Source organism: Folsomia candida, unplaced genomic scaffold (genome assembly GCF_002217175.1).
Source record: "Folsomia candida strain VU population unplaced genomic scaffold, ASM221717v1 Fcan01_Sc003, whole genome shotgun sequence".
Taxonomy (NCBI): Eukaryota; Metazoa; Arthropoda; class Collembola; order Entomobryomorpha; family Isotomidae; genus Folsomia; species Folsomia candida.
This window is the reverse complement of record NW_019091195.1, coordinates 2,197,261-2,219,559: the sequence shown is the minus strand read 5'-3', so window position 1 is coordinate 2,219,559 and position 22,299 is coordinate 2,197,261. Positions and strand designations below refer to the sequence as shown.

Below are 22,299 nucleotides of genomic sequence, written 5' to 3'. Positions count from 1 at the left end.
GCCCCCCCAGCTCAACTACGATCCGCTCTTCGGCCTGTAATTTTTCCCCCGTTTCCATGGAATTTGTGGCGAATTTCATTATTTCATAGCGGGTTTTCTTGGCGTCGAGTTCTACGGCCGTTGCTGCGTGGGACTTGGTTTCCATGGCAACCGATGGGGCTCGCTTTCTCCTGAGGTTAAACTCCTTATCCGGGTCTTGGAATGTTATGGTTTCCACTTTCCGTATTTTGGTTTCTATGGAAATAAATAAAGTTTCCATGACAATAATTCCTAAAAACCGCCGCCACTCGCCAAAAACCCGGACAAAATCGGAATAATATTCGTCGTCCCGAATCGGATCTCTCGTCTCTCTGGCTGGACCAGAAATTAATTTACCTGTTTCCATGGTGATTTTTTGTGGAAATTTTACTAGATTTACGAAAATCCACACGTGCTCCACTTCACACACTTTGTAAACTGAGATTTTTTTAAGCGATCGATTGGCGGGTCGCTGTCATAGCAACCGTCACACACATTTTCTCTCTGTTTATAAAAATCCTGATGACTTGCCAAGTGGAATTTTATTTATTATTTTTTAGTTTTTTCTGTAATAACCATGGTGAGTTTTTTTATTAATTTTATAAAATTTATTTCCATGACAACCAATTTTAAATTTCCAGTCCACCACTCTGGACCTCGCACTGGAAGGGGAACGTCTCTGTAAATGCGGGGATTTTCGGTCAGGCGTTGCTTTCTTTGAGGTTTGGTCACCATGGAAATTTTAAAAATTAAGTAACCATGACAACCAATAAATTTCCCAAAATTACCAGGCAGCAATCCAGAGCGGGACGGAGGACTTGAAAACCTTGTCTGCAATTTATTCGCAACTTGGCAACGCTTATTTTTTCCTTGGCGACTACTCAAAAGCCGTTTTATTCCACAGAAATGATTTGACGTTGGCTAGGTGACCACTTTTTTTATTTTTTATGTTTCCATGGAAATAATTAAAATAAAAAAAATGCAGAACGATGACGGACAAACTGGGCGAAGCAAAAGCGAGCGGTAACCTTGGCAACACTTTGAAATTAATGGGAAAATTCGACGAGGCTATTTTATGCTGCAAGCGGCACTTGGAGTTGGCCACGCAGTTAAATGATGATGTGCGGTCCATAGCAACAATTTAAAAAAATTACATAGCAACGATTTATTCGTTTCCATGGCAACTAAAAATTAATAAATAAAAAAACAGGTCACCCGTTGCCGAGCGCTGTACAACCTGGCGAACGCTTACCACGCGAAGGGGAAGCACGTGGGTCGCCTGGGGCAACAGGACCCCGGAGAATTCCCAGACGAAGTCAAAGACTGCCTCGAAAAAGCCATGGAGTTTTATGAGTAAGGTTTTTTTTTCGTTGCCATGGCAACCATTTTATTTTTGTTTCCATGGCGACCATTTTAAAAAAAATTATTTCCCACAGACAAAACCTCCAGCTGACCCGCGTCCTCGCTGACCGTCCCGCGGAGGGCCGAGCCTGTGGTAACCTTGGCAACGTTCATTATTTAATGGGTAATTTCGAAGAAGCCATCGGTTACCATGACAAAAGGTTGGAAATTGCCAAAGAATTCGGGGACTTGAATGCCCAAAGGAGGGCGTTTACCAACTTGGGAAATGCCCACGTGTTTTCCGGAGAGTTTGAAACGGCGAGCAGGATGTACTTGTGAGTTTTGAAGTGTGGTTGTCATGGTGATTATGGTTGTTATGGCGATTTTATTAATTAGGTCGTCGCTAACGCTGAGCCAGACGCTGTCGGACCGTTGCGTGGAGGCGCAGGCGTGTTATTCCCTTGGCAACACGTACACGTTGCTAAGGAATTATCCCCTCGCGATTGAGTACCATTTGAGGCACTTGAACATTGCCACTCAGCTCTCGGATCGGGTCGGGGAGGGAAGGGCTTATTGGTTAGTGGAGAATTTTTGTGCTAATTTTGTGCGAAATTTTTGGCGTGCCAATTTTTGTGCTAAATTTTTATGCCAATTTTTGTGCTAATTTCTGTGCTAAATTTTGGCATGCCAATTTTGGTGCCAAAATTGCGTGCCAATTTTTAGCACGCCAATTTCCTATGCCAATTCCTATGCCAAATTCAACACCAATTTCCCTCACCGCAGGTCCCTCGGGAACGCCCACTCGGCCCAAGGCGAGCACAAGCTCGCTCTGGACTACGCCAAAAAGCACCTCCAGGTGAGCCAGGAACTTGGCGACCAGATGGGCGTGGCCACGGCGCGCATGAACGTGGGTGACCTGCGGGGCGTGGTGGGTTGCGAGGAGAGCGACGACGACGGGGGGGAGGAGGACGAGGACGAGGAGGAGCAGCCCGCAGCGAGCACGAGCAGGAGGAAATCCATGCAGGAAATGAACCTCATTTTGAAAATGACACCGGATGGGAAATTATTAGGGAAGCAGGCGGGCGGAGGGGGAGGAGCGGGGAAGGCGAAGGGGAGGAGTTTCAGCGTGGTGAGTTTGGTTGTCATGGAAACTGGGTTTTTGTTGTCATGGGGAAAATTGAATTTTTATACAAGTTTCCATGGAAAAATATTATTTCCATAGCAACAAAAACATTTTTCTTAGTGAGGCAAATACCTAACAACGAAAAAAATTACTAAGTATGCATTTGACCCACCCCAAAAAAGTGACCATCTGCGATATCTCAGTCATTTCTCAACCGATTTTGATCAAATTTTGCACCGATTATTGTTACATAATGTAGAAATGGGATCTGATCCGACTAAGCGATTACGTGATCTTGACCGGAATTATGGGCAAAAATGTAGCCTTAGAAACACATTTGTAATTATTGCTAGTTACTAGCAAACGTTATCAACAGTTTGATACCCACGAATTGTAGGGCAGTTTATCCCGAAAATTTAAAGCATAAATATATCAAAATCTGTTAAGAATTGGCTTAGTTATTCCAATTTGAAGTTCAGAAATTCCTGCTCGTGATACGAATCATTGCCATTGACAACGACGCAAGACTAATAAATTGAAAACAAATTACATTCAAAACTGTAAACAGCACAACTAATCGTTGCTTCTGTAACATGCTTGGTAAACTGCGTGAAATTGTTGTTGGTTTTGCACCTCCAGATCAGGTCTTTTGGTGTTTAGTAATCTAGGCCGGACATTTTGACCAAAATGATATAAATCGGTTAAGAAATAACGGATTTATTCAATTTTAAACACCCAGAATTTAATAAAATTATTCCGGATCAAACTACTGAAAAGGGGTAGTGCAATGCAGTCATCCAATGGACAATCTAATTCCCCAATTAAAAGTTATAAATAAACAAGGTCCCTAAAAAGGGGAAATCTTAGTGAGGGAGTGCAATCACAACTAATAAATAAAATTAGATTGGAGAATTTTTGCATCACCGCTCTCGGTACCATTTTTATTACTGGAAGCATTAATCGTTTAAATAGAACACTTGCTCCCTCAAAAGGTTCGATGATTTTGCATAGAGTAGCCAAATTAATATATGAAATTGAAATTTGTATATTTTTTTAAACAAATACGTAGCTCAGAATTATTTAGCCATTATATCTTACATATCTACCTCAGTTAATTTAACCCACTTCTCGTTCACTACACAGTAAAAATGTATTCCTTCCTCAATTTATTCAATAAAACTAAGAATTCATGCGTATGCAAAGAAAAATTTATACTGCATCCAGTAAAAATGGTACCGAGAGCGGTGATGCAAAAATTCTCCAATCTAATTTTATTTATTAGTTGTGATTGCACTCCCTCACTAAGATTTCCCCTTTTTAGGGACCTTGTTTATACTATTTCCATGGAAACTGTTTTTTTTGGTTGCCGTGGAAACAGAAATATTTAGTTTCCATGAAAAAATATTTTGCGATTTTCCATGGAAACAAAAAAAATCCTAACGGTTGCCATGGAAACAAAAAAAAATCCCAATATTTACCATGGAAATAACTCTTAAAAAAATTGCAGTGCTCCCCTCCCCACCACCACCACCACCGCCCCCCCAACACCTCATTTCTGAACAACCCCCCCTCCACGGAGGACGAGGAGTCGGATGCGTTTTTCGACATGCTGACGAAAGTGCAGGCGGACCGGCTGGACGACCAGCGCTGCGATCTCAAAACCAACAAATCCAAACCCACCCGGACAAACAGCCTCCCCGTGGACAACAGGAAAAAGAAGGGTGCGTTGCCATGGGAACGATATTTAAAAAATAATTCAGTTGTCATGGAGAAAAAAATTGTTGCCATGACAACTGATTTAATAATAAAAATTCCAGAAACCATGGCAACCTCCTCGGACGATTTGTTGGACCAGATTTGGGAAATGCAGTCGAAAAGGATGGATTCTCAGAGGGCGGAGTTGATTCCAGAGGAGGGCGCCGCGGGCGCGGCCAGCGCGACTGGAGCGACCGGAGCCGCGACCGCGGGAGGCTCCACCACCGAAGACGAAGAGGCATTCTTCGACATGCTCATGCGTTGTCAGGTATATTTGGTTGTCATGGTAACAGTTGCCATGGAAACTAAAAAAAAACTTAAATAATAATAACCATAGGGCTCCCGCCTGGAAGACCAGCGCTCCGAGTTGAAATCCCCCGACGTGGAAATCGTGCCAAGTAGTTCGAGTTCAAGCGCGGGGGCCCCACCGCGCCGCGGCCTCACCGTTCCCGACGAAGACTTTTTCTCACTCATCGCGAGGTTGCAGGACAAAAGGATCGACTCCCAAAGGGCAGAGATCAAAGATGGCAATAGAAATGTCGTGGGTTGATGCGGGGTTTTTTTGAGGGGAATAAAAATTGATGATGTGTTTGGATTTTTTTGAGTGTGTTGATTTTTTTTTGTGCTAAAAATTGGCGTGCTAAATTTTTGTGCCAAAATTTTAGCACAGAAATTGGCACAGAAATTGGCGTGCTAAAATTGCATTGCCAAATCTGTGCTAATTTCCACCCTAAAATTCTCAAAAAAAAAATCCCAAATTTCTATAGAAACTTCCACTGCATCCACCTCCACATCGCATCTCTCACACCACCGCCGCGCCACCTGCCCACCGCCCGTCTTCACTCCTTTGGAATTTCCATTTTTTGTGCAGCAAACACACACACCCTCAACAAAATCATCGCTTTTTCATTTATTTATTTATTATTGTTGCCAAGGAAACAAATTTTTAACGTTTTATTTCCCGTGCCCTTTTTTTCTCCGGGGTGCGTTTTATTCTTCAAAGTGGGGGTCAAACTGTGGGGGTGGTCGTTCTGAGGTTTTAAAAATTGTGGAAAGTCCAAAGTTTTCGTGTTGTCAAGGATTTGTTTGAGGGGTGAGTTTTTTTAATTTTGGAATTCTTAGGTTGCCATGGTGATTTTTGTGGAAATTGGAGATTTTTTTAGGAGTTTTTATTGTTTTGAGGAATTTAGAAATTCTTATACAATTTGCATGACAACAAAAATTTACTAAATTAGTTGCTATGATAATTTTTTATTATCGGTTGTCATGGCGTTTTTTAGTGTATAGATTTTAAGGGTAAATGAGTGATTTACATTTTTTAGAAAATTCCATAAAATTTGCATAGCAACAAAATTTCCAAAAAAATCGGTTGCTATGTGATTTTTTTTACTATAAACTTATCAATCAGGTGAATTAATTTTTAATATAAAAAAATATAACCCCCCCGGTTGCCATGACAACCGAAAAAAAAAATTCCCCCCACAAAAAAATATCACCATAGTTCCACACATTCTCTGTAAAATCTCCTCTCTGACGTCCCTCCACCGACGACGAAACCCAACCCGAATTTTACCCGAGACTCCCGACTTTCCCCTCCTATTCGGTGTTGCTCCTGCTGACGTAAACCCGTGTGTATAGCACACGCTTTCCGAGCGCATACCCTTTTCCTCACTATACCAAAGTCTTATTCCGTCACTCTCTTGCTCCAAAAATAGCCCAACCCAGCTAAAAATAACCCCAAAATTACCGACCTTTTCCCATTCGCGTAGTCTCCGCCGTCCTCGTCGCACCTCCCTCGCCGTCTCCTCCGTCTCTTCATAAATCACCATAGCAACCAATACTATTTCCATATCAACATTTCCATGACAACTAACAAATAATTAAATAAAATCATAGAAAAAATGGGCCGCAAGAAGATCCAAATATCGCGAATCACGGACGAGCGGAATCGCCAGGTGACGTTTAACAAGCGGAAATTCGGGGTGATGAAAAAAGCCTACGAATTGTCCGTCCTTTGCGACTGCGAAATCGCGCTGATCATCTTCTCGTCGAGTAATAAGTTGTATCAGGTGAGGGGTTGTCGTGGGAACGGGGTTTTTTTGTTGTCATGGTGATAATTATGGTTGCCATGGTGATAATTGTTATATTTTTTGTGTGCAGTATGCGTCGACGGACATGGACAAGGTTTTGCTGAAATACACGGAATACAATGAGCCCCATGAGTCGCTCACGAATAAGAATATCATCGAGGCGTTGAGCAAAAAGGAGCACAAAAATGGTGCGTTTCCATGGTTTTTTTTATATTTTTTAAATATTGTTGCTATGGTTTTATAAATTAATCGTTGCCATGGGTTTATAAAAAAATGAATCGTTGCCATGGGGATAATATTTTTTTACAATTGTTGCCAAGGTTTTTTAAAAATTATTTGTTGTCATGCTTTTTAATCGTTGCCATGGATTTTAACAATAATTAATCGTTGCCATGGATTTTTAACTTATCCAAAATTATCGTTACCATGGTTTTATATAAAAAAAAATATCAATCGTTACCATAGTTTCACTAAAAATAAAAATGTTTTTTCCCCTTTCTACGCAGGACTCAGCGACGGTGACGACTGCCCCACGTCCCCCCCCACACAAACCCAGGAGGACTTGTCCAGCCCCACCCACCACCCTTCAACCTCCTCCCTCCTCATGCAGCAGATCCACCAGAACATGGACTACTCCCCCACGACGGGGGGTGGGGGCGGAGGGGGCGGGGGACAGAAATTCCAAAAAGACGACGACTACGCCTCGCTGTTGCTACGACCACCACGAAGCGTGATTCCAAATGAAAGAGGGTATAATTTTGGAACCAATGAATTGTTACAAATTGGCAGAGGGGGTCAAGGGGGGCAAGGTCAAGGTGGGGGTGGGGGGAGTGGGGGGAATTCAAATCAATCGGATGGTGAGTTTTTTTTTGTTTCCATGACAACCGAATTTAATATTTCCATGGTTACCATAAATTTAAATTTCCATGACAACCAAAAATTTCATATTTCCATGACAACCAAAAAATTAAATATTTCCATGACAACTAAATAATAAAAAATAAAAATTTAGACATCTGCCTGCAACAACAAGTTCCTGTAACCACGGCAACCTCCAACTCAACCCCCACGGGACCAATAATAATCGACATGACAACGACCAATTCTTCCTCTCAACAGCAGGGTTGCTATGGCAACGACTCGTCCCCAGCAACGTCCCCCACGTCGCCATCCCCGCAACAAACGTTTTCCACAAATAAACGTCTTTTGGAGCCATATTTCCAACAACAGGATTTCCAAGCGGATCTGTTGCTACAGCAACAACAACAACAGTCGCATAGCAACCACAATCAGGCCATTGCCGCCGCGCATCATTGGGTCCTGGCGCAACAGGTGGCTCAACAACAGCAGTTGGCCGTGCAGTTGGGGATGCAGCAACAGCAAGGTGGGGGTGGGGGTGGAGGGGGGCAGGGTGGGGGGCAGTTGCTACAGCAACAACAGCAGGGGTGAGTTTTTTTTCTTTTTTTTAAGTTTCCATGGTGATTTTTTAAGTATCCATGGCAACCGTTTTTGTTACCATGACAACCGTTTCGTTTCCATTGTAAATATTTCCATGGCAACGGTTTTTTGGAAATTGTTTCCATGGAAACTATCACCATGACAACAAAAAAAAATCACCATGACAACCAAAAACTAATAACCTCTTCTCTCTCTCCCCGCAGTCTCCTAACAACCCCTGGGACCCCCCCACGAGGACCCTCCCCCGGATCATCCCCTCAACATTCCCCCCATCACCACCCCACCCACCAACCACCCCCCACGACCCACCTCTACCTTCCGTCCAAAAAACCCCACCCCCAACACTCCCCCTCCCACCCTCCCCCCCACCCCCACTCGATGACTCATCCAATAAAATCCGAGATTGATTTAGACGTAGATTCCCAAAATTCCTCCGAGAACGAGTATCTCCATGACAACCATCCCGCTCCTCCCTCGGCGACCAGCGCGTCCAGCGCCACCGCCGCCGCAGCCGCCATTTTACAAAACTATTCCGATTTAATCCGAAACCAACAACAATCACCAAATCGCGTCGTCATAGAAACAGCCCCACCAAACAAAAGGAGTCGCGGAAATGAGTGGAATTAATTTTCGTTGTTGCCATAGTTTTTTTTTCGTTTTTTTAATGAGGCCAGTTTTTTATTAGTGTTTTTTTTATTTGTTTTTTGGGTGGTTTTTTTATTGTGTGTTTAGAGTTTTTTTAAGGATGCAGGTTTTTAATGGGGGGCGAGGGGGGAGGAGTGTAAAAAGTGTGCGTGCTATACAAGAGTGTGCTTTTTTGTGAATGGACATATTTTTAAGGGGTGCTATGGAAATATTTTAAAAATATATAAATGTTATATATATATTTGTGTATATTTATCTGTGTGTTGATGAGTGGATAAAATAATAAATTGTTGTTGGAAAATTGGTATGGATTTTTTTGAAAAAGTGTGCTGAAATTTTGGCAGGAAATTGGCATGAATTTTGGCATGAATTTTGGCACAAATTTTAGCATAAAATTTTGGCATAAATTTTGGCATAAATTTTGGCACAAAAATTGGCACAAAATTGGCACAAAATTTTAGCACAAATTTTTAACACGCGAAAAAATTGGCACGAATTCGAAAAGCTTTTTGGAAGATATTTCATAAATTTGAATTCGTTAGAAGCGGAATTAGGGTGCGATTTGGATGTTGATAATGGAATTTTAGTAAGTTCTGTTGTGGCTACGAATGCACAAAAAAGTGTGCTTTGCTCATTTGCAGGTATCCTGTTTTATATGTAAAACATGGACAATTGATAATTGTGCGAACATAATTGTAGATACATAATCACTGCAGCTCTGTAATTAGATTTTACTCACGGTTTATTATGATTTTTCCAAGAATTCATTCTGTCATTGGACAACTCGGCGCATGGTTTATAAAGGCAAATATGGTCAAGTAAAAGAGAATGCGCGTCGCTTTTCCGTCATCGGTCAACTTTTGAATTGTTGTCCAAGTCACAGAGGGATGCATTCCAAGCTGGGATCAGTTTACTCAAAGTGTTCATTCCTGCATAATTTGTAGCATGTGAATAATTCTAACAATTTGGCGAAGAAAACATCACTCTTTTTTAGTCGAATCACCTGAAATTTGGGTAAATAGTTGGTGTCCCTTATCCGGCTGTAAATTCGGTTAAAATTTGCTACCACGCTGGACCAGACAACTAACGATCTCTCATTTTCTAGGTATCTTGTCAAGTTTAGTGCAGCAGAAATTTGTACATATTCTGAGAGAAACATAGAAAAATGGTTTTGAAAAATGTAAAGTTAATTTCTTTAAATTTTCATAAGTAGATACTTGCAAACGAAAGAGCAAAGTAGTCATAAGTTGACTCTTGGTTACGGGAAGCATGGCGGAATGGTTGGTGGATAATTGCTGTTGAATGCTATCAAATATCTCAGGATCATACATAACACGGTAATACCCTGCAAAATGGAAGACAAGTTGGTGAATTTACGTATGTATCTGAACATTCACTTTCAGCGAAAATATGCATAAATCGGGCATTTTGTGGATTACCTTTCGCATCCGGATTGACAAAAAATGGAGTTTTTAGATGAGGATAATCTACAAATATCTCGCTCTGCTTTAACCATATTTCTCCCACATTTACAGTTGAACCGTTGTTATCAGTGGACGGAATTGGAGGCCAAAATGTGATGGGAATCAGTTTTCACTTGTTTTATTGCTCTCTTGGTTTAATAATAATGAAACGTGTGGATTAACAAACTTTTCCTGAAATTATAACCATGACTTTATCAATGACTTTGGTACAATTTTTAGTAAAACTGTCCGAGGTGAGAGCAGGGAGTGAGCTAGTGGTAGCAATGAGATGACTTTTGAACAAACTGCCACTCCCACATAATTCACACTTGTACTGATACGACTTTTGATGCTGAGATAACTTGTGTTTTTTTAGACTCTTTGAATCCGACAGTTTTTTCCCACAAATGTCACAAATACTGGGTGCATGAGTATTCAAATGTACTTTCTGCATGTGCTGCTTGAGGTCCTGTACACTGGTATAAGCTTTACCACACAATTCGCAAATAAATTTTTTCCTCTCTACTGGTTTCGGTTCTTTGCTATGTTGAACTCTAATGTGGGCGTTGAGATTAAAGACCCCTTTGTACTTCTTCCCCGTGGTGCAGTATGGACAAGCAATTATTTTTACTGCTTCTGCCGAGTGCATTTGCTTCTTATGCGCTTGTAAATTCTCACTAACAAGATACGTCTTTGGGCACTGGTCACAAAGAAAGGATGGTTCATTTCCACTATGAGCACGAGTTATGTGATCGTTCAGACGACTTTTCTTATCTTATTTCTTATTTCCATAAGCACAAAGATAACATGGAAAATTGGTCTTCTCCTAAAAAGGAGAATGAATGAGCGACTTTGCATGCAGTAGACAGCTCAGGCGAAGCAAAATTATCTGTGTAGCGGGGGGAGCTTGTTTAATACTTTTAAGTGCACTTCCTCACCTTAGAACTTGATGAAAAAGATGAAAGAAAGACCACACGTCTTTACTCTCCGTCTCGAGCTGATGTCAAATAATAATATGTAAAAATACATAGCTTAGAATTGGCCCGAAATTGGATTGGACGTGGCCCGAGTCAGGGTAGATTATTTTTTTTGGCATAAGGGACCCTCCATAAATTATATCTCTTATGTAGCCGCGTGACTCTCCGTCCGTCGGTGTGTTACCTCATCATCGTTATATCAATAGGGGCACTCACTTGCCCCTTCCTTCCTCCCCATTTCAACCCACACAATGAACACCCCCAATAATAATAACAACAAATTAATAAAACTCCCCCCCTCCACATAAATAATATAATACTCAAAATAATTTATTTTCTCATTTCCATAGAAACCATAAAAAAATCATCACTACTTCCTATTCTTCAGACTCTCGCTCAAAAACTGCATCGCCTCATCCAAGCCTTGACCTTTTAGCGCGGATACTTTGAAAATTTGAAATGTTCGAGACCTACACACACACAAAAATTAGTAACCATGTCAACCAAAAAAAATAAAAACACTGACTTCAACTGCTCCAACCCCAAGGCCTGATAAACCTCCGAAACACTAAGAGCCCCCTCCATGTCCTGCTTGTTCGCCAGGACGACCAGAATGGCGGATTTTAGCTCCTCCTCCCCCAGCATGGCAACCAACTCCGCTTTGCTCGTTGCTATGCGATCCCGGTCCGCGGAATCGACGACGTATAAAATCGCGTCCGTGTTGGCATAGTAACAGCGCCAATAGGGCCGGATGGAGGTTTGGCCCCCGAGGTCCCAGACCTAGGTAGGGAATTAGAGAATTTGTTAGGTGAGTAGTGGATTTGGCCCGAGTCAGGGTGGATTTGGGATTTTTTTTCTGTAGAGATTTTTGGTGATTCGCCCACTCCAATGCCCCCAGGGGGACCACCCACCTGACCCATCTTTTAACTTGACCCCCCATTTTCCCACACCCCATTTATCCCAAAATCCAACTCGATAGGATAACTTTAACGAGACTTAAGACGAACGAACAGACACACGACACGACGCCTACATAATCCCCAACTCTAAAAACTTCCCCCTGGTCACCATGGAAACACTCACCTGAAAGGTCAAGTTTTCATACTGCACCTGCTCCACATTGAACCCGATCGTCGGGATCGTCGTGACCACCTCCCCAACTTGCAAACGGTATAAAATTGTCGTTTTTCTATGGAAACACAAAAATTAAATCAAATAATTACACACACCGTTAAAATAAGTACTTACCCAGCCCCATCTAAACCCAGAATGAGGATCCGCATCTCCCTCCCACCAATAAATGACTTTAAATAGGTTATTAGGTTCCCTGGGTAATTATTTAAATTTAATTTAATTAAACACCCAATTAAGTAAATTAAACTAACCCATTTTTTTAACGTATCCACGGCAACAAATTCTATATAAATAAATCAATTCCACATCATTTTTTTTATTACTTCTCCTGCTCCTGCTGTTGCCTGAGAAATAGTTGAATTTCCAACACCCGCCAATCCTCTCGGTTACCCTGGTTTTTTTAATAAATTAATTAAATTAATTTCCATGCAGTTTCCATGGTGACGTAACTGCTAAAAAGTACCCAGGACTCGTCTTCCTTGAGAAGGTAGTATAGAATCTCATTGCATAAGAAGTGGCCATAAAAATTAAGGTCATTGTCAATGGCAACCAGATTTATTTTGCCATGGAAACTCGCAACTTATTTTTGCGTAGCTAAGGTAACTTCCTGTTCTTCATTACTTGGTTATTTTTGTTTTGAGTGAAGTCATTTTCGTTTCAGACGTTGGTGTGATAAGACGTTGCCATGGAGATTTTCTGCTTTTTATTTTTTTTATTGGTGCCATGGGGGGAAGTCAGGGGAGGTGTTACCACAACGGAGCAGGAGGTAATTTTTTTGAGGATTTTATTTCCATGGAGACTGTTTAATTAATTTTTTTTTCGTTGCCAAGGAAACCACCACGGAGGTTTTTACGACTTTCCCGACCAGCACGCCCACTCTGGGGACTACGCAACTACCCTCTACCCCCACCTGCATCATGCGCGGCCACTGCGGCCCCTCCCCCAGTGACCCCTCCCAAACATTAAATTGTCTCTATACAGGACCCCCCCTCCCCTTGGAAACGGGCCCCCTCGAAAAACTCCAGTCCGCCTGCCCTGAACTCGTCGCCAGGGAAGGAGCGAATCTCTGTTGCGATGGCGACCAAGTTGACGATTTAGTGAATAATCTTGTCCTCCCGCAGTCAATTGTGGGGAGGTGCCCGGGGTGCTACCATAATTTTAGACTCGCTTTTTGTGAGCTGGCCTGTTCTCCCAGGCAGAGTCGGTTTTTGAATGCCACCGGGGTGGTGGACTGGGAGGGTGAGTTTTATTTTTTTTTCGGTGCCATGGCAACCATTTTTATATAATATATCACCATGGCAACCAATTTGTATATTACATATCACCATGCCAACTAAAACCACATTTCCATGGTTACCGTAGAAAAAAAGCAAATCACGACCCTCACCGCGCACATCTCCACCGAGTACACCACCTCCACCTACGAGTCCTGCCGCTCTGTGATAATGTCCTCCACGAACGGGCCCGCGATGGACTTCCTCTGCGGCCCCTGGGGCGCGTACCGCTGCACGCCTGCGCGGTGGTACGACTACATGGGATCGACCACCAATGGGTTCAGTCCTTTCGACATTAAATATATTTACGTTGGTGATAACGAGACGATCCCGGGGGTGGAGCCCATCTCGGGGGAGACGTTCAGTTGTGGGGTCAAGGTGGGGGGGAGGGCGTGCAGGTTGGCAGAGTGATTTATTTTTTATTTTTTTTTAGTTGCCATGGTTACTAAAATAATTTTTTACTATAAGTTGCGTTGACTGCGCGGACGCCTGTCCCGCCGCGCCCGAGTTCCCACCTAAGAAAGAGGATTTTTTGCTGTGGGGTCGTGATGGCTGGGACGTTGTCATGGCAACCGTTTGGTTACTAGGGAGTTTGGTCATAGTCGTTTTGGTGCTGGTTTTTAGGAGAGATGGTGAGTTTTTTTTGAAGTTTCCATGGTTTTTTTTGTAAATTTTTATAATTTATTTAGGTAATACGCTTATTTGCCATGACGACGGTGATGGTGACGACAGTAACCATGACAACGGTGCTAGTGACCTTGGTAACGATGGTAACCATGGTAACAACGACGATAACAACGGTGCTGGTAACGATGACAACGCTGCTAACAACGACCCTGACAACGACTCCGCCTCACTAATAATAACTGGTTACCATGACAACTAACCTAACCCCATAGAAACACCCTAAAATACTCTTCTAATTTGCAGACCACACCCCCCACCCCTCCCCCCACATGCCCACCCTTTTCTCAAAATTGTCGCAAAATTTCGAACACCTCCTCCGCACCCTCTTCACCACCATCGGCACCTTCTCCGCCTCCCACCCCACGTTCATAATCCTCCCCACGCTCCTCCTCATCGCCATGGCAACCAACGGGATTCGCCACTTGGAAATCACAACCAATCCGGTGGAACTCTGGGCCTCGCCAAACTCACGTTCGAGAATTGAAAAGGAATATTTCGATAGGAATTTCGAACCTTTTTACCGAACGGCGCAGATAATTATCACTTCTTTGGAGAAGGATGCGAGGATTTGGCACAACACGAGTGAAGGGTTGGAGTCATTTGGGCCTGTTTTTAGGATGGAGTTTTTGGAGCAGTTGGTGTGGTTGCAGGATCAGCTGAAAGGACTTAAGAGTGAAAATGGAGTGATGCTAAAGGACATTTGTTACATGCCTCTGGCGCCTGGGTTGAAGGAGTGCGTCATCATGAGGTAGGATTATTTGGCTGGGTGGATGTGTGTCCGTTTTTTTTATAAATCTTACGTAACCGAGTGAATGTCCGTCCGCTAAAAAAAATTCTTTCCCCCTGATTGCAGCCCCATCGAGTACTGGCAATCGAACCTCACCACCCTCCACACCACAACCCCCACGGACAACTATCTCGACCACTTCAAATTCTGCTCCCACAACCCGACCTCCCCAAAAGACTCGACCCAACTCCACCAGTCCTGCCTCGGCTCCTACGGCGGGCCAATCGACCCCGCCGTCGTCCTGGGAGGCTTCATCCCAGCGGGCCAACAGCTCCCTCAACTTCCCCACTACTCAAACGCCACCACCGCCATTATAACCCTAATAATCAACAATCACTACAATTCTACAGAAAATCTCCCCGCACTGGAATGGGAGTTGGAATTCATAAAATTCATGAAGAACTACACCTCCCACCAAAACTCGTCCCTAGTAAAAATCGCCTTTAATTCCGAACGCTCCATCGAAGACGAACTCGAGCGGGAATCCCACGGGGAAATTTCTACAGTATTAATTTCCTACTTTGTAATGTTCCTCTACATCGCCCTGTCATTAGGGGAATTCACGACGCCTCGCCGATTTTTCATCGACTCTAAAATCACCCTGGGATTAGCCGGCGTAACCATAGTTTTATCCTCCGTCGCTTGTTCTATAGGAATCTTTGGATATTTGAAAATCCCCGCCACGCTAATCATCATAGAAGTCATCCCGTTTTTAGTCTTGGCCGTGGGCGTGGATAATATTTTTATCCTGACTCAAACTTATCAGAGGAACGCAAAATTAGACAAGGAGACGGACGCGGAGCACTTGGGGAGGATCGTGGGGGAGGTGGGACCAAGTATTTTACTCAGTTCCGTTTCGGAGAGTTTGTGCTTCTTTTTAGGAGGATTAAGTGACATGCCAGCTGTTCGGGCCTTTGCTTTTTACGCGGGGTTGGCGTTGATTCTGGATTTCTTGCTGCAAATTACCCTGTTTGTTAGTTTGATGGCCTTGGATGGGAGGAGGGCCAGGGGGGAGAGGGTCGATGTGGTTTGTTGGTGAGTCGAGAGGGGCTTGGCGAAGTTTTTTTTAATTTTTTATTCCATCGGGCCTGACGAAGTAATTTCTGTATTTCTGCAGCCTCCGCGGAAGCCCTAAAACCAAAACCTCAACCCACAAGGACTCCACGTTGTACAAGGCTTTTCGAAACTACTACGCCCCGTTTTTATCCAGGTTTTACGTGCGGATTGCCGTTTTAGTGGTGTTTTTGGGCTGGTTCTGCTTCAGTTTCAGCCTGTTACATAAGGTCAGCGTCGGGCTGGAGCAGGAGTTGAGCATGCCGGAGGATTCCTATGTTTTGGAGTATTTTCGGTGAGTCGGAGTTGCTATTTTTTCGTATTAGGGGTATTCACGATATTAGATAATATACCAATCCCACGATGATTTAATAAAAAAACCCCAACGTGAACACCCCCATTGCACAAAAATTAAAATAAAAACCCTAAATTTCTTAAATTCCAGCTCACTAAACTCCTACCTCTCCATCGGCCCCCCAGTCTATTTTATAGTAAAATCCCCCTACAACTACTCCTCCCCCTCCTCCCAAAACCTCATCCGGGCCGGGTCCAACCCCCACTCTTTAGTTTCCCAAATATTTTCCGCCTCGAAAATCCCGAACGTCACCCTCATCGCAAAACCCACTTCCAGCTGGATCGACGACTATCTGGACTGGGCGGGCAACGCGAACTGCTGCAAGCGGAATCGGACGGATGGAGGGTTCTGTCCTAATTCTGGAGGGATAAATTGCGAGCCCTGTGATATTGAGGTTGATCCGGAGGGGGGCGTGGGGGAGGGGGATTTTGAGAGGTATCTGAGTTTTTTCTTGAGGGATAATCCCAATGAGGACTGTCCAAAGGGGGGGCATGCGGCGTTTGGGGGGGCCGTTAAGTATGAGACGATGGGGGGGAGGTCCGTAGCGGAGACGAGCTATTTCATGACGTATCATGGGATTTTGAAGTCGTCGGAGGTGAGGGGTTGTCATGGAGATTTTATTTGTTGCCATGGAAATTAAATTTTAATGTTGCCATGGAAATTAAATTAATGTTGCCATGGAATTTTATTTTTAAAGTTGCCATGGAAATTTATTTATTTGTTGCCATGGAAATATTTAATTAATGTTGCCATGCAAATTTTAAAAACTCCCATTGCCATGGAAACTAATAAAAAACTATCATAAATCCACAGGACTACACCTCCGCCCTCTCCACGGCCCGCCTCATCTCCGCCAACATAACCCGAATGCTGAACAACAACACTTCCCACGGGCCACACGAAGTATTTCCCTACTCGATTTTCTACGTTTTTTACGAGCAATATTTGACAATGTGGAGCGACACGATAAAATCCATGGCAATCTCCTTGACGACCATTTTCATCGTGGTTTTTGTCCTCACGGGGTTCAATCTCGTGGCTGCGATGGTTGTCTTGACGACGATTTTCATGATTTTGGTGGACTTGGGGGGGATGATGTACTGGTGGGGGATTTCCCTCAATGCCGTCAGTTTGGTCAATCTCGTTATGGTGAGTTGGAATTTTTTTATACATTAATTTTTTGTTGCCATGGAGATTTTTATAAAAGCATCAGTTTCCATGGAATTTAATGAAAATGATTTCCATGGAAATAAAAAAAATCGTAGTTTCCATGGAAATTTAAAAAAACGGTTACCATGAAAATTTAAGTTTCCACGGGAATTTTTTGAAAATAAAAAAACCAGTTACCATGGAAATAAAAAAATTAAACCCCCCCACAGGCCGTGGGAATCTCCGTCGAATTCTGTACCCACATCGTCCACGCCTTCCTCACCTCCCCGGAACCCACCCGCCTCTCCCGCTCCCAAGATTCCTTAATAAACATGGGCTCCTCGGTCCTCTCAGGAATAACCCTAACGAAATTCGGCGGCATAATCGTCCTCGGATTCGCCAAGAGCCAAATCTTTCGCGTTTTCTACTTTCGAATGTATTTGGGAATCGTCCTATTCGGCGCTGCCCATGGCCTCGTCTTTCTCCCCGTTTTACTCAGTTTCGTGGGGCCGAGGGGGTGGTGGTGAGGGGGAGGAGGGCCTCCAGGGGGGCGGGCTTGGTCTATGATCTGAGGAGGGCCAGCTTCGTGCCGGGGTTGGGGCCAAGGGGCTCAGTGTAATGCGTTACCATGGATAATTTATATAAATTATTTACGTTTCCATGGAAAATATACGTGACTATTTCCATGGAAAAAAATTGTATAAAAATTAATTTATTATATTTATTACCAAGACAACTTTTATACCCTCGTGTGCAATAAACTTTTATCTCAAAATCTCCACAACAGAAAATCTCCATACCAACACAATCACCACAAATCTCCATAGCAACCAATGACCTCTCTCTCTCCACTCTCCTAGTAACTTCCTCATTATTATATGCAAATGAATTCCAGTCACCACTATCTCCTAGTTTCCATGGAAATTCCTAAGTAACCAAATATACAATCTCTTCTTCATCTCTACTAAAATCACCATACCAACCTCACAATCTCTTTACAACGACGCACCTTGAGATATTATTCCTCGTCGTCGTGGTTACAAAACTGCACCACCAACTTCTCTATCTCCTTCTTCTTCTTCATCGTCAGTCTCATTTCAGTCCTGCTTCCTCTTGGACGTTGGACTACTTTACTTCTCGTCACAGTCGCCATAGCAACGCTAATTTAATCCACAAATTTTACTACCATAAAAAAAATGAAGTTCCGCATCTTGCTCGTAACTACGCTGATTTTGCACCTCTGCGGTAAGTCTACGTTTCCATGGAAACGTTAAAATTTCTTAAAATCAATCCCTTCACATTTGCATGCACTCTCTCTCTCTTGTATAAAATTCAGCATAAATTATGACTAAATTATATCCTTTCACTTCCTCGATTGGTTGCCAATAATAATATGTGTGGTTGCCATGGTTACTCTACTACACAGCCGGCGCAGAGGTTACAAAAGAGAGTGAAGAGTTTGAAAAGGAACTTTGCAAGGAAAAGGAGGCGGGGGAGTGGTTCAGGTTGGTCGCGGGGGAGGGGGACTCGTGCAGGGATGTGATTCAATGTACGACGAGTGGGTTGCAGGCCATTCGGTGAGTGGGTTTCCATGGAAACTTGTTTTTAAAATTATATTGCCATGGAAACGTAATAACAATTTCCATGGAAACTAAATCATAATTTCGTAACTATAGCTGCCCCGCCGGGCTGGCCTTCGACATCGAGAAGCAGACCTGCGATTGGAAGGACCAGGTGAAAAACTGTGCCAAAAAGTCCAAGGAGAAAAAGGTGTGACCTATTTTTTTGTGGGTTAATGTGGGCTATTTTTGTAACCAAGACACTTTCACTTTTGGGTTCCAGGTGAAGCCGCTGCTGTACACGGACGAACCCTTGTGCGCCGATGGGAGCCTGGCCTGCGGGGATGGGACGTGTATCGAGAGGACACTGTTCTGTAATGGGGAGAAGGATTGTGCGGTGGGTATTCTATTACTGATATTATTATTTTTCCATGGTTACTATAAATATACTCTTATATAGTTGCTTTATTTTTCCATGGTTACTTTTTGGATTTTTCCATGGTTACTTTTCATATTCCAATTTTATTACCATGGTTTTTATGCTTTTCCATGGTTACTATATTTTTCCGTGGTTACTATATTTTCCATGGTTACTTTGCATAATTATTTATCCATAAATACTAAATGCATTTCCATAACTACTATATTTACATGCCAACAATATAAATAAATTTCTATGCCAACAACAGGACGGCTCGGACGAGACCTACTGCGACATAAACCACGACCCTAACCGGGCCCCACCCTGCGACAAAAGCGTCTGCGTCCTCCCCGACTGCTTCTGCTCCGAGGACGGAACGGCCATCCCTGGTAATAAAGCCGCGTTTTCACTTGGATTTTTTCGGTTTTTTAAAAAAAAATCAAGCAATTTAAGCCAAATTTTCTCTAAAATTCTTAGGCGACCTCCCCCCCACCTCCGTCCCCCAGATGATCACCATCACCTTTGACGACGCCGTGAACAACAACAACATCGAATTATACAAAGAAATCTTTACCCAAAAACGGAAAAACCCGAACGGCTGCCAAATAAAAGCCACCTTTTTCCTCTCGCATAAATACGCGAATTACTCGGCTGTCCAAGAACTCCACCGAAGGGGCCACGAAATCGCCTCCCACTCCATCACGCACAATGGGGATGAAAATTTCTGGTCCAACGCCACCGTGGATGATTGGGCCAAGGAGATGGCCGGTAATTTTATTTTTTTCGAATTTCCCACCTGCAAACGGGGCTTAATCACCAATTTCTGACTCAACAGGCATGAGAATAATAGTGGAGAAATTCGCCAACATCTCGGACAACTCGGTCGTCGGCATCCGCGCGCCGTACCTCCGCGTGGGAGGCAACAACCAATTCGTGATGATGGAGGAGCAGGCATTTCTCTACGATTCCACGGTAACGGCGAGTCTCACGAATCCACCCCTCTGGCCGTACACGATGTACTTTAGGATGCCACATAAATGTCATGGCAACCTGCAAAATTGTCCCACGAGGAGCCACGCTGTTTGGGAAATGGTCATGAACGAGCTGGATCGGAGGGAGGACCCCACGATCGATGAGGATTTGCCCGGGTGCGCCATGGTGGATTCCTGTAACAACATCCTCACGGGGGATCAGTTTTATAACTTTTTGAATTATAACTTTGACAGGTGAGCGTAATTTTATTTTTAGTTTTTCCATGGAAACTCTAATTATTTTTTAAATTATTTCCATGGATACTTAAATTTCTAATAAGAGCTTAGAGTTTCCATGGAAATTTCTTAGAAAAATTCCATGGAAACTGATTAAAAAATAATAATTCCATGACAACCAAAATAAAATCACCATGCCAACCAATTCCCTTAACTCCACAGACACTACCAACAAAACCGCGCCCCCATGGGCCTCTATTTCCACGCCGCCTGGCTCAAGAACAACCCCGAGTTCCTGGAGGCCTTCACTTTTTGGATTGACGAAGTATTGGAAAAACACGAGGACGTTTATTTCGTAACAAACACCCAAGTGATCCAATGGATGCAGAACCCACGGACCAAAACGGAAGTGAAATCCTTCGACCCGTGGAAGGACAAGTGCGACGTCCCAGAAGGACGCTCTTGTTTGGTAAATGTATAGTTCGTTTTGGGTTTTTAGTATCACAGAGGGTGGTTGCCATGGTTACTATTTCCATAGAGAAACTGTTTTAGTAACCGTGGTGATTGTTTCCATGGAAATTGAAATTTTTTTATCGTGTATCCATAGAACCCGAACAGCTGCAGCCTGACGTCGAAAGAGCTTCCGGGGGAGACCATCAGACTCCACACGTGCATGCGGTGTCCAAATAACTATCCGTGGCTCAATGATCGTGAGTGGATTATTTTTTTTATTGGTTGCCATGGTTATAAATAAAAAATTAATTACTAATTTTTTAATTGCAGCCACTGGCGACGGCTTCTTCTAAATAAAAGAAATTACACGGATCTTATGCAATTTTCCTATATTAAAGCCATTGGTTTTTTATTTTTTCTACTTTTCTACACACTTTTTAACTAAAAGAAGGCTGATAAAAAAATTTTTGTGTGCGCGTGCGTGTGAGGAATTTGGTGTGGAGAATGATGAATAAATTATATATTTTTTTGTGGAAACAATAAATATATTTTTGTGGAATTTATATATCAGTGGGGGTGTTGTTATGGGGATTTTTTTAAGGTTGTCATGGAAATTTTGTGGTTTATTTGCTTAAAAAATTGAATTTATTTTGGAGTATGATATTTCCATGGAATTCATTTATCATTCGTTGTCATGGATTTTTGTATTTTTATTTTTGGTTCTTCAGCATTTTTAGCCCGAGTGAGGGCTTATGTAATCGTCATGTCCGTCTGTTTGATTCACGATAACTCTCGTTAAACTTATCTACTTGGAATCCATGGGTCAAATTAGGAGTTGAGTTCCAAGAGTTGGGGGGGTGTTGTTATGGGGATTTTTTTAAGGTTGTCATGGAAATTTTGTGATTTAATGGAATTTTGGAGCACGATAAATATGCATTTCCATGGAATTCATATATCCTTCGTTGTCATGGATTTTGTATTTTCAATTTTTATTCTTAAGCATTTTTAGCCCGAGTGAGGGCTTATGTAATCGTCTGTCTGTCTGTCTGTCTGTCTTTCGAATACTTTCGATAACTCTCGAACGAGTTGACCGAGTGACTTGAAATGTTTGCCATAAGCATATTATTTTGGTTGTGTACAGAGACTGGCGGATTAAGGATATTGGAATTAAAGATTGAGATTGAGGATTAATTTTTAAAATTTTGGGATTAAGGATTGGGGATTAGGGATTTAATTTAATCTGGATTAAGACGGGATTAAGTTTTCCTGAATTAATTTATTCGTGGAATAATTAAATATTTTTTTCGCTAAAAATTAAATAGGGGAAAATTTCTAATTTTACTCTTGGT

General features: G+C 42.7%; 5 protein-coding genes across 8 annotated transcripts; 4 read left to right on the top strand and 1 right to left on the bottom strand.

Moving 5' to 3' along the window:
* Nucleotides 1-447: 447 nt before the first annotated feature.
* LOC110846568 (G-protein-signaling modulator 2-like) lies at nt 448-5,330 on the top strand. Its single transcript, XM_022093365.2, has 11 exons — nt 448-598; nt 660-740; nt 810-943; nt 1,004-1,139; nt 1,229-1,371; nt 1,455-1,694; nt 1,756-1,935; nt 2,143-2,488; nt 3,990-4,203; nt 4,300-4,505; nt 4,575-5,330. Exons 1-11 carry the CDS (start codon nt 596-598, stop codon nt 4,785-4,787), a joined length of 1,896 nt encoding a protein of 631 aa, XP_021949057.1. The 5' UTR covers nt 448-595; the 3' UTR covers nt 4,788-5,330.
* LOC110845737 (myocyte-specific enhancer factor 2A) lies at nt 5,192-8,731 on the top strand. 2 transcript variants are annotated; one of them, XM_022092221.2, is made up of 6 exons: nt 5,192-5,330; nt 6,134-6,306; nt 6,398-6,515; nt 6,834-7,184; nt 7,340-7,772; nt 7,989-8,731. In XM_022092221.2, exons 2-6 carry the CDS (start codon nt 6,139-6,141, stop codon nt 8,410-8,412), a joined length of 1,494 nt encoding a protein of 497 aa, XP_021947913.1. In that variant the 5' UTR covers nt 5,192-5,330; nt 6,134-6,138; the 3' UTR covers nt 8,413-8,731. The 2 variants fall into 2 exon arrangements, with proteins under 2 accessions (XP_021947913.1, XP_035705831.1); XM_035849938.1 differs by lacking the exon at nt 5,192-5,330 and having other exon boundaries at nt 5,760-6,306.
* A 2,448-nt stretch (nt 8,732-11,179) lies between these two features.
* Nucleotides 11,180-12,389, bottom strand: LOC110846230 (ADP-ribosylation factor-like protein 1). Its single transcript, XM_022092905.2, has 5 exons — nt 12,256-12,389; nt 12,119-12,197; nt 11,954-12,059; nt 11,397-11,650; nt 11,180-11,340 (listed from the first exon to the last, which is right to left on the bottom strand). Exons 1-5 carry the CDS (start codon nt 12,257-12,259, stop codon nt 11,241-11,243), a joined length of 543 nt encoding a protein of 180 aa, XP_021948597.1. The 5' UTR covers nt 12,260-12,389; the 3' UTR covers nt 11,180-11,240.
* A 34-nt stretch (nt 12,390-12,423) lies between these two features.
* Nucleotides 12,424-18,084, top strand: LOC110848009 (NPC intracellular cholesterol transporter 1). Of its 2 annotated transcripts, XM_022095100.2 has the most exons (12): nt 12,424-12,603; nt 12,666-12,770; nt 12,835-13,243; nt 13,367-13,676; nt 13,747-13,910; nt 13,968-14,147; nt 14,209-14,713; nt 14,819-15,787; nt 15,870-16,100; nt 16,251-16,755; nt 16,974-17,309; nt 17,540-18,084. In XM_022095100.2, the coding sequence occupies exons 2-12, from the start codon at nt 12,690-12,692 to the stop codon at nt 17,834-17,836; spliced, it is 3,987 nt and encodes a 1,328-aa protein (XP_021950792.1). In that variant the 5' UTR covers nt 12,424-12,603; nt 12,666-12,689; the 3' UTR covers nt 17,837-18,084. The 2 variants fall into 2 exon arrangements, with proteins under 2 accessions (XP_021950792.1, XP_021950793.1); XM_022095101.2 differs by lacking the exon at nt 13,968-14,147.
* A 229-nt stretch (nt 18,085-18,313) lies between these two features.
* LOC110848010 (chitin deacetylase 1) lies at nt 18,314-21,515 on the top strand. Of its 2 annotated transcripts, none has more exons than XM_035849937.1 (10): nt 18,314-18,554; nt 18,736-18,886; nt 18,986-19,079; nt 19,152-19,265; nt 19,558-19,678; nt 19,767-20,057; nt 20,125-20,515; nt 20,720-20,972; nt 21,105-21,207; nt 21,281-21,515. In XM_035849937.1, exons 1-10 carry the CDS (start codon nt 18,506-18,508, stop codon nt 21,301-21,303), a joined length of 1,590 nt encoding a protein of 529 aa, XP_035705830.1. In that variant the 5' UTR covers nt 18,314-18,505; the 3' UTR covers nt 21,304-21,515. The 2 variants fall into 2 exon arrangements, with proteins under 2 accessions (XP_035705830.1, XP_021950794.1); XM_022095102.2 differs by having other exon boundaries at nt 18,342-18,554; nt 20,720-20,966.
* The last annotated feature ends 784 nt before the right edge of the window (nt 21,516-22,299 follow it).